Here is a 15310-nt window from a genome sequence, read left to right as displayed (position 1 = left end):
TGGAAAGCTTTGCTTCTGTTTTATTAGGCTGCTATTGAAAAGCCAACAGCATAACTTCAACTAGGTGCTTTGAGATTTCTTAATGGGCTGTCAAGGGCAAGACACCAGGTCTGTGCTATACTAGCTCTTTCCTGTACATTAAAACAACAGGGGCCAAATGATCATATACAGAAGTATGAATTACTTGATGCTTTCTCTGTTCCATATGGTCAGCCATGTCTTTGGCAATTAATCATGTCCAGAATCAGTTGAGTGCTCTCTGAAGCATTGAAGTCAACATTTAGTTGTACCTGTGCCAGTGGGGGCAGTGGGGGTTGCGAGTGTAAAATAGCAGGATGAAGAGCTGCTAGCGCCAAAGCCAGAGCAGCTGGCTTCTATAAACAACACTTTTTTCCTCTTTACTTTTTTTTTTTACGTTCTTTGACAAACACGAGCCATTTTTCAATATCATCCAAAACATGAGGGTTGCTGAGTGAAGCTGTGATATCTGGCATAGTGGATTAATAAACAAAAGGCAGAGAATTGGGTTTAATGTGCCCAAATTACTGGGCGATAACTTAAACCATACTGGCTGCTTCCATCGTATCAATGAAATTGGGTGCATTTGCTCATATTTTAAGGAAAAATTTTAAAAGTAAAGAAGAAATGAGCAGTGGTTTGTAAGCAATTACTAGCTTTTTTTATCACATGGAAGTTATGACATGTTAAATTAACATGGCTTAATAGATTTCAGGGTGGGTTTTTTTTCCCCCCTCTAAAAGGTACAGTGTTCTAGTTTTACAGAATTTCACCAGGATACTTTTTGCACTAAGAGCAAAATAAAGTCACAAAAATCACAAGGAAGGTACAGAATGACATTAAAATTTTAGCCCTGCTTACAGATTTTACACTTTTATGTTTTTCCTTTCTGTATTAGTTATTGATTATTGAGAGGTGACTGCTGTATTAGAGTAGATGTGGTTAGTAAAGATTCAGAAGGTTATCCTAGTTAAACTGGTGGTAAGTAAATTAAATCTTAACTCAGAGTGAAAAATTCTGATTTGTTGACCCAATAAAGTGGGACCAAGAGACAAACTGTCCCAAGTGCCACTTTAGTTCAGACTGAAGGCTAATTTGTTTGACAGCATAGGAGGCTTCGTGTCTCCAGCTATACAATGTTTCTAACCTTAAGTCTGGCTCCTCAAGAGGTCTGTATTGAAGGATTGGAGGTTGCTTGTTTTTTGCTTGTTTGTAAGCATGTCGTAGTATTCACCCAGGGTACACAGTTAAGCAGGGTACTGACCTGTTGATGTTTAAACAGTTTCTTCTGCTGTGTATCTAAGAAAAAAACTACCATTGTAATCCTGTTGCAATACCTAGGTTAGCTTTTTTAAGACTCATAAAAGGTATCTAATTTTGAGTGTGTATCCTGAGTGAATAGTAAGGCTTAGTTATAGTAGTTCCTGTTCAGTCTCGTGTCACTGATACACTTTGGCAGTGGGAATGAGAGGAATATGATATTGGTCTCTTAAAATGTTATCTTGGTACCTTTCTTTCTTACATAATAAAGAGAAGATGTTCTGATGGCTGTTTGGCTGTTGCCTGATATGTCAGTAGAGCACTAGATTTAGTTCTGCCACGGTACCAGAAGGAAGGCAAAGGGTATAAAGTCATAAATACTATCTTTAACATAGAAGACTGGATTGGCAACTGATATATAATTTTTTATATATATATATATATATATATACACACATGTGTATACAGCTTTGGGCTTTTTTGAGAGGTGGGTTGTGTGTTTAAGACCATGCCATTTGGAATTTACAAGGAAATGCCCTAAATACATTAATAGATCTGTAAGGAAAATTGGGGAAGACTTGCTGAAAAATATTAACAGTGCTACTTATTAAAGAGATGTGCTGGCCAATGAGACGAGAAGTTGCTTCCCTCAGGTGATAAGCAATTTGCGTAATCTCGTTGCTTAGGTTGTCCAGGATGTGTTTTTGCTGGCTCAGGAAGCAGAAGAAAGTAAGTTCCAACAATTTGTAAACATCACCACCCTGAAGAATCCCTGTGAACATAAAGATGAGATAAGGCAGGCTATAGGGCTGGTTACATTGTTTGTTTATTCTACTGTCTTGCTGTCCCAAGTGTGCTGAAAAACACGGAGTCAGTGTTGAGCCCAGCTCCGAAAAGTGAAGGCTTCACTCAGTGTTGGGCAAAGGGGGCCTCTGCAGACAATTATCTGTCATTAAAGAACATTAAAAGAATTGAGACACAAGGTCAGATTTTCTTTGATGGGATGTGCAACTATAGTGATGTTCAAAAGAAGGTCACTCCTGCCCTTTAGAGCAGGGGTGGTATCGGCTGGGTTTCTGATGGATTTTTATCAGTGTTGATGTGAGGAAATGGCTTTCCCAGCTGATAACATCTTTGACCGAGTTTCTTGAACCCTTGACCTTTATCAGTCAAGGTATATATTGAATCCCCTTGTTAAAAATAAATCCCAAAACAAGTTACATGGAAAAGAAAACTTTCAAAGGAACGTGTTGTATAATATTATTTTACCCAGAATGCTGCTTTATTTGTTACAATTTGGAATTTTTATTAAGATGATAAGAATAGCAAGTTATTAGGAAATGCCTCTATAAAAGCTACGTATCAAGCCCTGCACTCACGTTCCGGGTAACCTCGCTGCCCTCAGCACTCTTAGAAAACAAGTAAATCAGTTAAATTGCTACGTATTGTTGTTGTATTTTGCTTAATAGTACTATTTCACCCTCCAGGTTGCTGCAATTGTACTCACAGGGCTCAGTAAAGAAACGTTTATGATGTCAGTGTCAAACTATGAGTTTGACTTGAACTGTGTACATCACCACATAAATGAAAGGTGTTAATGGAAGGCTGGAGCAATATAATTGTTCTCTCAGTAAAAATTAAATTATGTTCAATTTCCAGAATTATGATGTTCCTGTAGATGGAGGGGACTTTAGGTGGTGGAACTCAGTACCAAAGTTGCAATTTGGCCAGGCCATCAGAGTTCATACAAAATCATTATGTGATTGTGAATACTTGGAGAAGTGGTTGCCCATCTTCTCTAACTGATAATACTCTAATCACATCATCTTTTGATCAGATTTTAACTGAAAATTCTTTAGGAACTATCAGTTCTCCATGCTCTGTGCTTTGGGAATCACTTATTTAGGGGATCTTGATGTTTGTTGCCTGCAAATAACTATACTTTCAGCTTTGTGAGGCATAGCATCATTAAACTTGGGGCCTTTCTGCAGTCTTGGAGAGAAGGAGACTTCTACACCATCACCAGTGGATTTCCCTACCCCGTTGTGATTAATAAGGCCATCCAAGGATTCTGAAAGGGAAATCTTGGTGTACTGTGACCTAGCTGTATGGCTGCAGTCTGATCATCCTATAATACAGAGATAAGCTTTAGTTATAGTGCTGTGTCAAGTCCTGCACATGGTAAATATAAAAATTAAAGCTTTAATAGGTATATTTATTCTGAATGGCAAGGAGTGTTACTTTACATCAGTTAAAGAATGTACATCTCTTCATCTCATGTAAGTATGTTCTCACATGCTGAAGTCCTCTATCAAATCCTCCTTTAAACTGTGCGGCTGCAGGAAGTGAGGCTGTAAGATCAGGATTGTTGAAGTTGGCAGATATCAGAGCTTGCGAAAAAGATGTTGTAGGTCAGCACAAGGGAAACTCATGTCGGAATCCTTATCTGAAAATACTCTCTGGCTTTTTGTTTGCTTTGTAATGTCAAAGCAGGGTCAAGAATGTGATCTGTGTAGACAGAGTTTTGAACATTTTTGTTTTTTACAAGAAAAATGTTCTTTTTGATGTGTAAGTCCCATATGACGAAGTAATGCATTTTGCTAGGCAAACTGATAGAGCTGGGAGGTGGGGAGGAAGATGCTTTTTGCTCTTTGTCATCTGATGTTGGTGTAATAAAATTATTTTCTGTCTCTATGAGCCCTGTCATGCTTGTCTCTTGGAACCACCATGGCGGTAGCAATGTTACTGCTACTTCACATAGCTTAAGAAGTGTATACTGGAAGTGTTCAAGGCCAGGTTGGATGGGGCTTGAAGCAACCTGGTCTAGTGGAAGGTGTCCCTTCTAACCTAAACCGTTCTATGATTCTGTAATCTGCATATTATTTTCTCTTGTGGAAAAAAAACCTGTCAAACTAAGGATAGATCGTCCTGTTTTCACAAACTGATGATAATAACAACAACCATTTATCTCACAGAATCCCCAAAGGAATTTTAATGGGTGTACATTTGGGCAGGACAGAATGTAATGTGTATGTGATGTTGAGGAGGAGGCAATATGCCATGTCTTTTTGTCATGTTGTTCCTATAAGAGAGGCCATGCTGGGAGTAGGAATTGCAGCTCTTGGTGGTTTTTGAGTTGTGTTTTCAAACTCACCTCCACAAGTGCTCAGGTTTAGAAACATATATTTTGCCTCCTTTTCTGTGAAAAACTAGGTTTGTGCAAGCATTCTGTCCGTTCAGTCATCCTTCCCAAAAGCATTTAAATACTTTCATATGTTTGCAGAACATGTGACTGAAGGTTAGAACAGCAAAAATAGTTAAGTGAGTATCAGTGGCTGGTTAAGGCGAGAAAGACAAATAGAATACCTTCACTGAAGGAAAAGACTGCAGCGTCGGCTCTAGATCTCTGTTGTGGTTGGACTGCTGCACATCAAGTCAGCACATGGGCACTGGCTGGCAGATGTGTTAGTAGCGTGAGCATCAGCATATGTGCCATTTCTTTCCTAAGTTGGCAGACGTGGGGAAGCATAGGGGAAAGAAGAGGAGAAAATGGTGGGTGAGTTAGTAGTTGAAGGCAGAGATGGAGTGAGGGAGTTGGAGTTAGCTTGCTGGGTGGTTGAAGGGCGATAAGAAGATCTGCAGTGTAGTTACATCAACACTAACTGTCAACACAACATTTGGGAAGGCCAGTAACTTTTGGTCTGCAGAGACTGTGTGTCATCCTACTCCACAGACGACTTAAATCCATTGCATGTATATATATATTTTAGCAATTTTTAATTTATTCCATGAATGAAAAAAGGTAGAGTTTTACTACTTGTTTACTTGAAATATTTCATGATAAAGAGAATATGAGGATGTCATCAGACATTCCTTTCAGAAGATACAATACAAACAGGTATTTTCTTTTTTAGCTTCACCAAGGATCAAAGGGGAGGGGGAAATCCCCCAAATGAATGCTGTATTGAGGGAAACATTTCTGATATGATTTTATACAAGAAAATATTTAGAAAAGAAACAAATTATGTCTCAAGAAAATGAGAGCTAGAATGCATATCTTGTTGTGTTACTTAAGGCAATGAGATTTTAAGGTTTACCTTATGTGTCATGTATATTGATTAATTACCAAGTATATGGTGGCCATTTCTAACCATCATTTACTGTATTGATTTGTCAGCAGGGGAACTGCAATAAAAAAAGCTATTGATTTACTGTCCTTATTTGCTTATGGGCTTTTTATTAATTTTACACATTGTTTCCTATATCTAGATTGTAATTTTTATGTGTTTTTTTCCCTCTAAGACAAGCCTGGTCCTCTCTGAAGTTGGAAAAGAGGAACAAATTGAGGAACAAAGGAATGAAACAATTAGCTGCTTCTTGCTAGTTCTTACTGAGCGACAAAAACTGCGTAAAGAATGGACAGCAAGGTGAGACATTTTTTAAAAATAGTAAGATAAAATTAGAAACAAGTATATCAAATATACACCTATAAATCCCCTTGTGGGGGGGCAAGCTGACGTTTAAAAAGAAAATTCAAAATTTTTACTGTTCAAATAGTATTTTTCCTTGAATGGTATAGTCACTGTTTCTGCTTCTGATTTCAGAGTTGCTTTGTGGGGTAGAATGCTCCCTTATTGTGCTTGTATAGTGCAGTGTATTGATAATAGCTTGACAGGCAGCATACATATTTGAGGACTGGTGTCACCTTAAGTGCCCTAAGGTTGTCCTTACATTGCTAACAATATGTGCAGTACTCCTTGCTGGCATGCCATTGATAGATACCCTTCTTGTCTGCTTTCTTCATGATACTCACATTTTCTCATGGTGTCCTGCCAGTGCTAACTCGGTTGTGTTGGGTGAGATTGGCATAAATGTACGTATTGCTAGAGTTCGTATCATGCGACTCTTTTATTATACTTGAGTTCTTAAATTGAACTCATTGCCATGGTAATAAATCAGGTGGTGTTGTTAACAATTTTTAAAAAGTTATTTATGTTTTTATTAGAAGAAGCTTTCTACCAAATGTACAGCTTTCCTTTAAAACTAGATGTCCTATGCTTACAATTAAATAGCTTTTAGTCAAAAGTATTTTTAATGAGATGTTCTTAATCAAAATTAGCACTTAATTAGCATAATTTTTTAACCTGCCCTGCGTGTTTCAGTTAAGGGAGTTCTCCTGTGTTTTGTTTAGTGTATAATTTTGGAAAGTTCCTGAAAATTCTGTGAGATTGACTTTAAAAAGTTAATTGTAGATATTGGATCTGACACTTGAGTGGCTTTGCTGTTCCCAATAATTACAGTGAGTGGACTTGAAACATTTTAGAAGCTTTAGATAAAAATTGAACATTATTACATAGTAGCAACTATTATACAATTAGAGGCTATGTTTTTTAAGTTTGTGTTCTTATGAGTATAGAATGTTTATCTGTGTACTCATCAGTTAAGATATCAGACTGGAGAAGAACTTGGTAAGGTGGGTCTATAATATTGTTCGTATTATCATGTGGTTTTTGTTTCTTTGTTTTTGAGGAATTTAAGGGACTTTTGTGGGGTTTTTTTTTTTGCCTTCTATCTCCATGCTTACTAAATAATACAAACGATTTGGCTATATTGGAAACAGAGGAAATCATTTAAGACTTTTCTGTGGGACACATGCATCTTTGTTGTGAACCAGAATAGAAAGCTTCCTAGAGATAAGAAAAGGCTAAACAATTCTGAATATCTTTTTAGTGTTCATTTAGTTTAACAATGATTTCCTAATATACGAAGTCATCAGGAATCGTGGCAATCGGGACTTGCTTTAAAGTAATGCGGGTTACAGTGTTTTTGGTCTCTGCTCGCTGCTCTAAATGTAATCGGAGGCTGGAGCCAGTGTTGCTGTTGTAGACATAGTCTAGTCTCTGACACAGAAATGCTAAAGTTCTTGGGTGGGGGTGGGGAGAGGCACAAGCAGACAAAGTGCAGGCCTCCTTAAAACTAAACACCTGAAAGAAAATTTCAAGAGCATTGTGCCTGGAAAGTTCTGAAAGAAAGTGTCCTTAGAGTATTAAATATCCATAATCCTTTTTCTTTTCGTTTGATGTTTCCCATCCCAGTGACCTATCTGAGAGTCTCATCCATGTGATCTGCATAAACAGACTGTTACCATACACCTCACTTTACTTCATCAAAGTTTCAGCTAGATGTCTGGAATGAAGCACTGACTGTGGTAGCCATCAAGCATACGGTGGTGAAAGTTATAAAACGTCCGCCGTGGTACTAGCAGGGCTGCCCATGTTTTAGAGATCAGTCTATTGTGTACTTTGGAATTACATGAGAAAAATGTGCTTGGACAGGAAATAATTAGCACTTGTCAAAGGGCAGGCAATAGGTTACAGTATTTTACTTTCAACAGGCTATCAGGGGATCAGCTAGATTAGATAATAGAATTTTTTTGCTCTGGAAGTTAAATACAGATGACTCTAATTACCTTACATTGTGCATTAGAGAGCACATTATGAACAGTACAACTTCAAGAAATTTAGGTCAATGAAGGGAAGGCAGCTGGCAAAAACTTTACTCTGCACTTGCTGTTTGTAGAGTTATTTAGACATTCTGTTCTTTCATGGGTTTTATTTGTGTCATTGACACCTTAAATTAAAAAAATACATTCCTGGAACTGCTACTACAAACTGATTCAACTTCTAGAAATTTAGCTGTTCTGAGAGAGAGACATGTGAACTGTTTTGGTATGTGTATGTATCTACTTGGTTAAAGCACGTCCTTGCATTATTTCCTTTAACTTGTACCACTGTTTCTGTACACTAACCAACTGAAATGACCGTTTTATTTAATTTGATTTTATTTCAGCTCCATAGTCCAAAATACATGGTAGTGCACTTAGTGTATGGCTCGCTGTTTCACATACTTTTGACTCAAAGATGTCGTCAGTGTCTTTAAGTATCTGAGCAGGTCTTCTAGAGATTCAAGTTGTTCTGTGTTGAGTGGTAGTGATCCAAAATACTTCAGGTAGGACTCAATGAATGTCCTCTAAGTGCTAACAGAAATGGTCCAGAGTTTCTAAAGCCCCAGATTTGTTTATACTGCGTGATAGTGCCTGATGGACAGGTTGTTATAGCTGTTAAAGAGCTGCTCTAAGCCCTTTGAACTGACCCCTTCTTGACCTCTGCCTATAGAAGGTCACTGTTCAGCTTATAAAGTAAGGGGAACCTTAGATTCTACTGTAACAAATAGAGGGTAAAGGGAACAGCTGTGAATTTTGGACTAACCATGCAAACCTGTGTAGACTTTTTAGGGTCACTGTATAATAATGAAAATTGTTACCAAATTATATGGAAATTTAACAGCAATAGTGGGAAAGAGAGGGTGGAGTCTAATGCATTGGGTTTGATAAATGAAGTGTGAAGTTACCCATCTGGCTCTAGACAGCCCTCTTTTTCTCTACGAAAGGGAAACATTTAAAAATAACCATGGTACATCTAGAATCAATGACCCATACAGAGAGCTGGAATAGATCAAGATTTAATGGTGGCTGTGGAAGAAATTATCATTTGAAAAGTGAGACAAAGGATGAAAAAGTACAGTTCAATATCTGCACCTGATTCATTTTCAAAAAAGCCGTTATTATTTTTAGCCCGTTCATGATGCTATTGACACTTTTTATTTTACTTTTTAACTGGAACCAGAAAAGTTGTTATATCATAAAGAGTTTGGCCAAAAAAAAAAAAGTACTTGAATTTCAAGAGACGATAGTGGACTTTTCCTGATTAGTAAAAAGCCTAAAAGAACTGGACAGTATAGTTCAATTAAAATTGTGTCTCTTATATCTCCTAATAGAACTTGTATTATGTTATAATAATATCGTCTTTAATGCTTTCATGTAGTAATACGTTTAATTGCTAGTAGTTTTTTTGCTATATTTTTTATATAGATACATTTACTACCAAGCTAATTTGTCATCAAGAAATCAACAATAGATTAATTTAAAGGATAATGTTTAACTACATTCAAGTTATGAACTGCTGGGAAAAAACATGGTTAGTTAAACCATTACTAAAAAATATCTATTTTATGAGGTCATTCTACAACTCATAACATTTTGTAGATCAGATCACTGTGTATATTTAGAATTGTTATATTCTTCTATCTTTGCACAACACTTCAACGAAGAACCACTTACTCATGGCAGATTGTATAAGTTTCAGGTTTTAAGTCAAACGTGAGCTATAATTCCTTAGCATTTTTTGCCTTTGTCAAACTCCTCCTTAGATCTCACAATTTTGACACAACAATGCGAAGGTATGTATTTTTTCTAGCTACAGCGAATGCTTATTGTACCACTGAGATAGTCTTACCTCTCAGCAGTGATATCTGGATTACTATGTGGATATTTATATGGAAATTGAAATTATAAGTACATAATGTGACAATTGAGTCCTAGTCTGTGATAACACTGTTAGGTTCTATAATAAGAACAACAATGAAGAATATGAGAATGGAATATTAAAATACTGTGCATATTAAATGAGATACAAACAGGAAGATTTTTATATATTTTATCTTCTGTTTTGAAGAAAAAGTTAATTTTTTAACTTTAACAATACACCATGAGGTGGATTCTTATGCTTTACCTCTTTATACCTTGGAATGTTAGATCATATCTAAGAAGGTAATTAAGGTAGAATTTTACTCTTTTTAGCTCCAGTAGGAGAAAGTGGTGTTGATGTAAAGAAGGAACATATTTCCTACTGTAACAGAAGAAGAGTTCATGGATTAAGAAGTTAGCGTGGGCTTTGGGAAAGTTGGAGCAGTTTTTTTCCTTCTGTCACAGACTTTGTGTATTTTTCAGGAACTCACTAAATGCTAGTTTTTAAATGAAATGTGGTAATACCGTTTGAAAGACTCGTTGACAAATACTGAAATTTTTTACACTCTCACAGGCCTGCCAAGATGATAAATATATGAAATACTGTGAACTCTTCAGAAACTACTGCAGTGGGAGCTACACTAGTTCCAAAGATTTAACAGACAAATTGCAGAGATATCAAACTCTGACAGAGACTGAGGGGAAGCATCTGGGTGGTTTAAAACTTTTGTGGTGGTTTTGTGTAACATTAGAGTTTTTCATGTTGAGGAATCCAGCGTCCATGTTACTGAAATTAGTATCTAGGTACACACAGCTGTGTGATCTCCAGTGGGTTTTTTGTAACAGTTGTCCTCTCTGGACAATGTGTGTCAGCTGGAATAGATACTCAGTGAGTTAGCAACAAGCATAGACAAAAATCATCTTGGAAATCACAGGGGGGAAAAAAAGATTATAATATTTGGATTCTTTGATATTCATATTTTGTGTATGTGCATGTGTATGCTCTTTAAAAGATGAAAATCAAACTGTTCAGTACCCAATATGTAACCTAAAACAGTTTTTCAGAAACTAAATGTACATTGTGACTTAGATTGTAATGCTGAATACTGTATGTTAATCAGGAAGATGCTTTCAGGCAGATTGAAAACCAACCTTGCAGCTTTCAAATGAATGGAGAAAACACTGCAACTTCAATGAAGTTGTCAGCTCTCCTGCTGTAGTTATGCTTAGACATCAGCTGCCTTGATTGACCTTTGGCTTTTCTCCAGTTGCTTATTACCAGACCTCTTTTGCTTCTCGTGACCCTTCCTGTTTTCCGCCTCTGTCTTTCACCTGTGTTTCTTGTATTGAGGAGTCTTTGAAGCAGCCAAGCTTGGGATCAATAGGTACAAGTACTCTACAGAACAATGGAAATACTGCTTGGTTAAATGCTGCTGTTTAACCACCACTATTATTTCCTTTGAAACTGTCTTGACCCTTTACCCTTGAAAAGACTTTGTTTACAAGCTGTGAGTACTTACAGAAAATGCTGCTTCTTACCTTGTGATGTCACCATATACACAGCAAATGTGGTGCAAAAAATGTTACTTGGTGTAGGGACTTAAAACAAATGGTATTTATAGGGCAGTCTGGTAAAAGCAGAACTTCAGCTCTGTATGTAGGCTTTTGTGTGTCAGAGCCTTTCATTAGGCACTTTGTAGGGATTAATTGCTCTGAGGGTTTACTTTATCATTTAGTTTAATTTTAATGCTCTACTTCTGAAAACCATACAGAGATGCATCATCCCCTACGCGAGTAAGTACTAAATCAAAATTCTTTGACATTTCCCTCTTTTCATTTCATGCTTTTCTTCTTGTTATGTTAGATGGATTTTTTTAAAAGATGATTCAGTGACACTTCCAAAACTAACAAATGACACAAATTTACTCCTTATTTATAGTGCAATGAAAGTTTCCAAAACAAAAAGTGATAAAGAATTTTCCACTCTATCAGAGTGCATCTGACAATTTTTTTTTAACTAAATTTGTTAGAGGTTTCACTTTATTTCACCTGGACAGGCTTTTAAAGTCAGGATGCGTGACATTTCCTTATTTATGTAAGCTTTCATGATTGCAGTACAAGAAAGATAGTTAGTGTTGTATTTCCAGTGGCTTGACAATGATTTGCTCACTACCACTGCGAGATATGAATGCTGGAAGTGGGGATTATTGCCTTTCCAGGATGCAGGATACTGGAGATTGCATAGATCACAGAGGTGACAAATTTATAATCTGTGGAGGCAAAGTGTTTGCCACATCATCAGACAGTTGAACCACAAAGTAGCAGTAGCATCAGCTGTCATTGTTCCTGTAAGAGAGGATGGTGTCTGCCACAGAGACAGGGGAAAAGGAGAAAAACCAGGATAATTCAGTGCGGTGTACGGTGCTCTGTAGCTGCCCATATTAGCTAAAGACCTGGTGTTACAAACTAGGGATAAAGTGTGACTGGTCCAGAGAATGAAAAATTGTCATAGATTTATTTTGCTTTATCCACTGAGGTTTCTTTCTTCTGCAATATCAATCCATGCTTTCCTTTGCGTTCAGCAAAATATGCTAATGCCGTGGTATGTAACATGTCCATAAAACTACTCGCAAACTTAGTATGAACTAAAACTTTGTCTAAAACCAGATATTTAAAATTAAATGAGTCTAAATATAGAATTCTCTCTTCTGTAAAATATAGAAACCTTATCCAAACAGGACTTTATTGTTGTTAGTACCATTATTGTCACAGCTTTATCTGTCATAAAGCTGAATTAAATAAATTTAATTTGGAGTATTTGTGTTAAATAATATGTATATATTACCCATACAGAAGAAACAGGGTAACATAAAGGGTTTACCTAGCCAAATGGTGTGCTTATCATGGCATGGCATGAGTGAGCAGATGCTTACAGAAGTTCATGACTTAGGTCTTAAATGCTGTCAGCCTTATGTGATTAAAGTTTTTCCACATATATAGAACTTAATGGCTCCAGAGATTGGTAATGAAATACAAAGCCTTTTGTTTTCAGGTCAGCGGTTCAAATATGGTTCAGGTAGGTAGTGCCAAAGATTATTCCCGTTGAGATCTGTGTTGATGGTCTATGTAAAATACATTGGTTCTCCAGTCCTAGTAGGCAGGTGTGTATATCACATCAAGAAACTGTTAGAGCTGACACTAATTGGTACCCTTGCTGGCATTTTTGGAGCAGCCAAAAATTAAATGGATGTAGAAACTGAGCAAGATGCTGTCAATGCTCTAAACAGTCTAGACCGTGGTTGTGAGGTAGTGATAAGCCAGTGAACATCATGGCTGACTGTGGGCAAAAAGAATGTCAGTCTGTTGCACTGCTCTACAGTTTGCTTGCACTAAAACTTAAGGTAATTTACCCAGATAATCATATGCTGATGAGAGAGCCATGGTAAATTACTGGGTGATGTCAACAGCATTGGATGAGGGGGAAGTGCAACCCACTGGGAGGTCAAAGAATGGGTTGGAGATACATCAACTCATCAGAGAAACTAAGATGAACTGGAGAACAGAGTTAGATTTACTTGCTTATGTCCACTAATGAGATCTTTTGGGCATCTTAACAGTTTAATTTGTCTATATTATTTGCACTATTTGTTCTGTCAGAATTTTCAATTCTTAATATATTATTGCTGTGGAATTATTAAATTACAAACTATGATAATGTTTAAAATAGCTAAAAAAGGAACTTGGCATTTCTTATGCTTAAGATGTCCCGTAAAAACGGAGAACTTGGGAACCTGTTACATAGCATGCATTGTTTTCATATTCTTTGTCATATTTTGGTAAATGACAGCAGCCCCAAATGGGAACAGTGCTTAAAGCACATGTAGTAGTAGCAAAAGAAAATCCTCCTATAACTTACTTGAGTAGCTTAGCCAACCAAGAACACTTCTGGAGGTATACAACATCCCAACTTACTGGTAAATCACAATACTAATTTATATTTCCATATTGCTGTATTCTAGAGATTATCTAGCCTGGGTTGGTGGTGGAGCAGATAGGACTCATGGGTGAGAAGTGTGTTAAAGTAACATCAGTGGACATCAGGGATATAATTAGAAATTGAGAGAAAGAATTGAAACAAAAAGGTATCTTGATATGTGTCAAAAAGATTAACTGAGAAACGGGCACTCAAAATGCAGGGTTTGTGGAAGAAGCTAAGAAAAGGCTGTCGAATATTAAAAGTAAAAGCAGTGATACTAGGAGAAAAAAGTATTCTGTTGGAAAAGGAGATTTTTGAGAATTTTAAGAGCTAGTAATAAGAGGGTGTTCCACTCTTTCTACAGGGGTAACCTGAATGGATCCATCAGTTATGCCTGTGGATGAGCTGGAGTTAGATTTAGCTCCAAATTATGCTGGAGGGCATTTTTTGTGCAAGTTTAGACAACAGTCTTAAAATTTTTGCCAGTTGTTTTTGAGCAAGTCAGCATTTTCTGATTTGTATTTTCTCATATTTAGTAAAGTCAACATTTGGTCTTTCGAGTACTGAAAAATATCCTTATCAGAATTCTTTTTGACCAAAGGTGGATTTGAACAAGTGCTCAGGAGATGTAAGGTGATCAGTGTGTCCACTCCAGCGTAGATGACTTGCTAGCTGTTCAGCATGTTTATTGTAAGGCATATAAGGTCTAATTATTTTATATTAGACCATTCTGAAAGCATTTTTGGCATTTGCCCTTCTTTTTAAATTTGGAGGTATGGATAATCCCAAAATCCATATGTTGTGTGTGTTAGGGATTGAGGGGTAGGTTGGAGGAGGGGAAAGGAGGGGAGGAAAGGGATTTGAGAGGGAAGAGGGTGCAATGTTGAAGTTTTTTTCTGTTTTGCTTGCCTGTAGGTGACACTGTTGCACCATTTATCTGTACATATTCACATATCTTGTCCACGGACCAAAACAAAAAAAAAACTTTCATTAAAATAATTTGAGAGATTCAAATAAATACATTACACGAATGATTCCTTAAGCCTTGGCTAGAGAGTAGAGTCTTGGATACAGGTAGATGAATTTCATGTTCTCTTTCCCAAAGATGGCAGCAGGTTGTAATATTATTTCTGATTAACTAGCTCACTAGCATTGCGTCTTCAGTTCAGTATTCCCTTGACAGGAAAGATGCTAAAAGGATTGCTCTGCATGTTTCTAAAGACTAATGTAATAAACCAAGATGATAATACACTGATGAAAAAGAAAAATCATAATTTGCTGCTAAGTTATGGCAATATAAAGTTAAAATGTTTTTCTTTGCTCAAGTCATTTAAATTAATAATGTGTGCCATTAAATTAAAGCTCACAGAGGATTTTTTTCTTCTTTGCCATTAACTATGCTGGCTACAGAGAAAATGAAATACTCCACGAGGCCTGAGCAATCATCTGTCTCTAAGCTACAGTGTGCCTGCTGCCAGATGTTCAGGTGCTGGTGCTGCTGCTTTGACATGTATATCTCTTCCAGGAAAAAAAAAAAACAATATATACATCAGTCCAGGTGCAAGGTGGCCTTGCCAGCAAACCTCCCTCCTCCTAGCTGTGACACTCATCCACTCCCCGTCAGAATGTGTACGTTTGAAGGGGATTGTAATTAACCCCTGGAAAGCAGAGGTTTGACTGAAGTGATGTGC

General features: G+C 36.9%; 1 protein-coding gene across 3 annotated transcripts in view; it reads left to right on the top strand.

Moving 5' to 3' along the window:
* The window catches only part of FTO (FTO alpha-ketoglutarate dependent dioxygenase), a 257006-nt gene that overhangs the window by 107258 nt on the left and 134438 nt on the right, over positions 1–15310 (top strand). For all 3 annotated transcript variants that reach the window (XR_011049089.1, XM_068411450.1, XM_068411449.1), the window contains one exon: positions 5581–5705. Coding sequence is in view for 2 of the 3 variants with exons in the window: in XM_068411450.1 (XP_068267551.1) it covers positions 5581–5705 (125 nt within the window). In the remaining variant the exon portion in view is untranslated. The remainder of the gene's footprint in view (positions 1–5580; positions 5706–15310) is intronic.

This window comes from Nyctibius grandis, chromosome 12 (genome assembly GCF_013368605.1).
Source record: "Nyctibius grandis isolate bNycGra1 chromosome 12, bNycGra1.pri, whole genome shotgun sequence".
Taxonomy (NCBI): Eukaryota; Metazoa; Chordata; class Aves; order Nyctibiiformes; family Nyctibiidae; genus Nyctibius; species Nyctibius grandis.
This window is presented reverse-complemented; position numbering and strand designations above follow the sequence as displayed.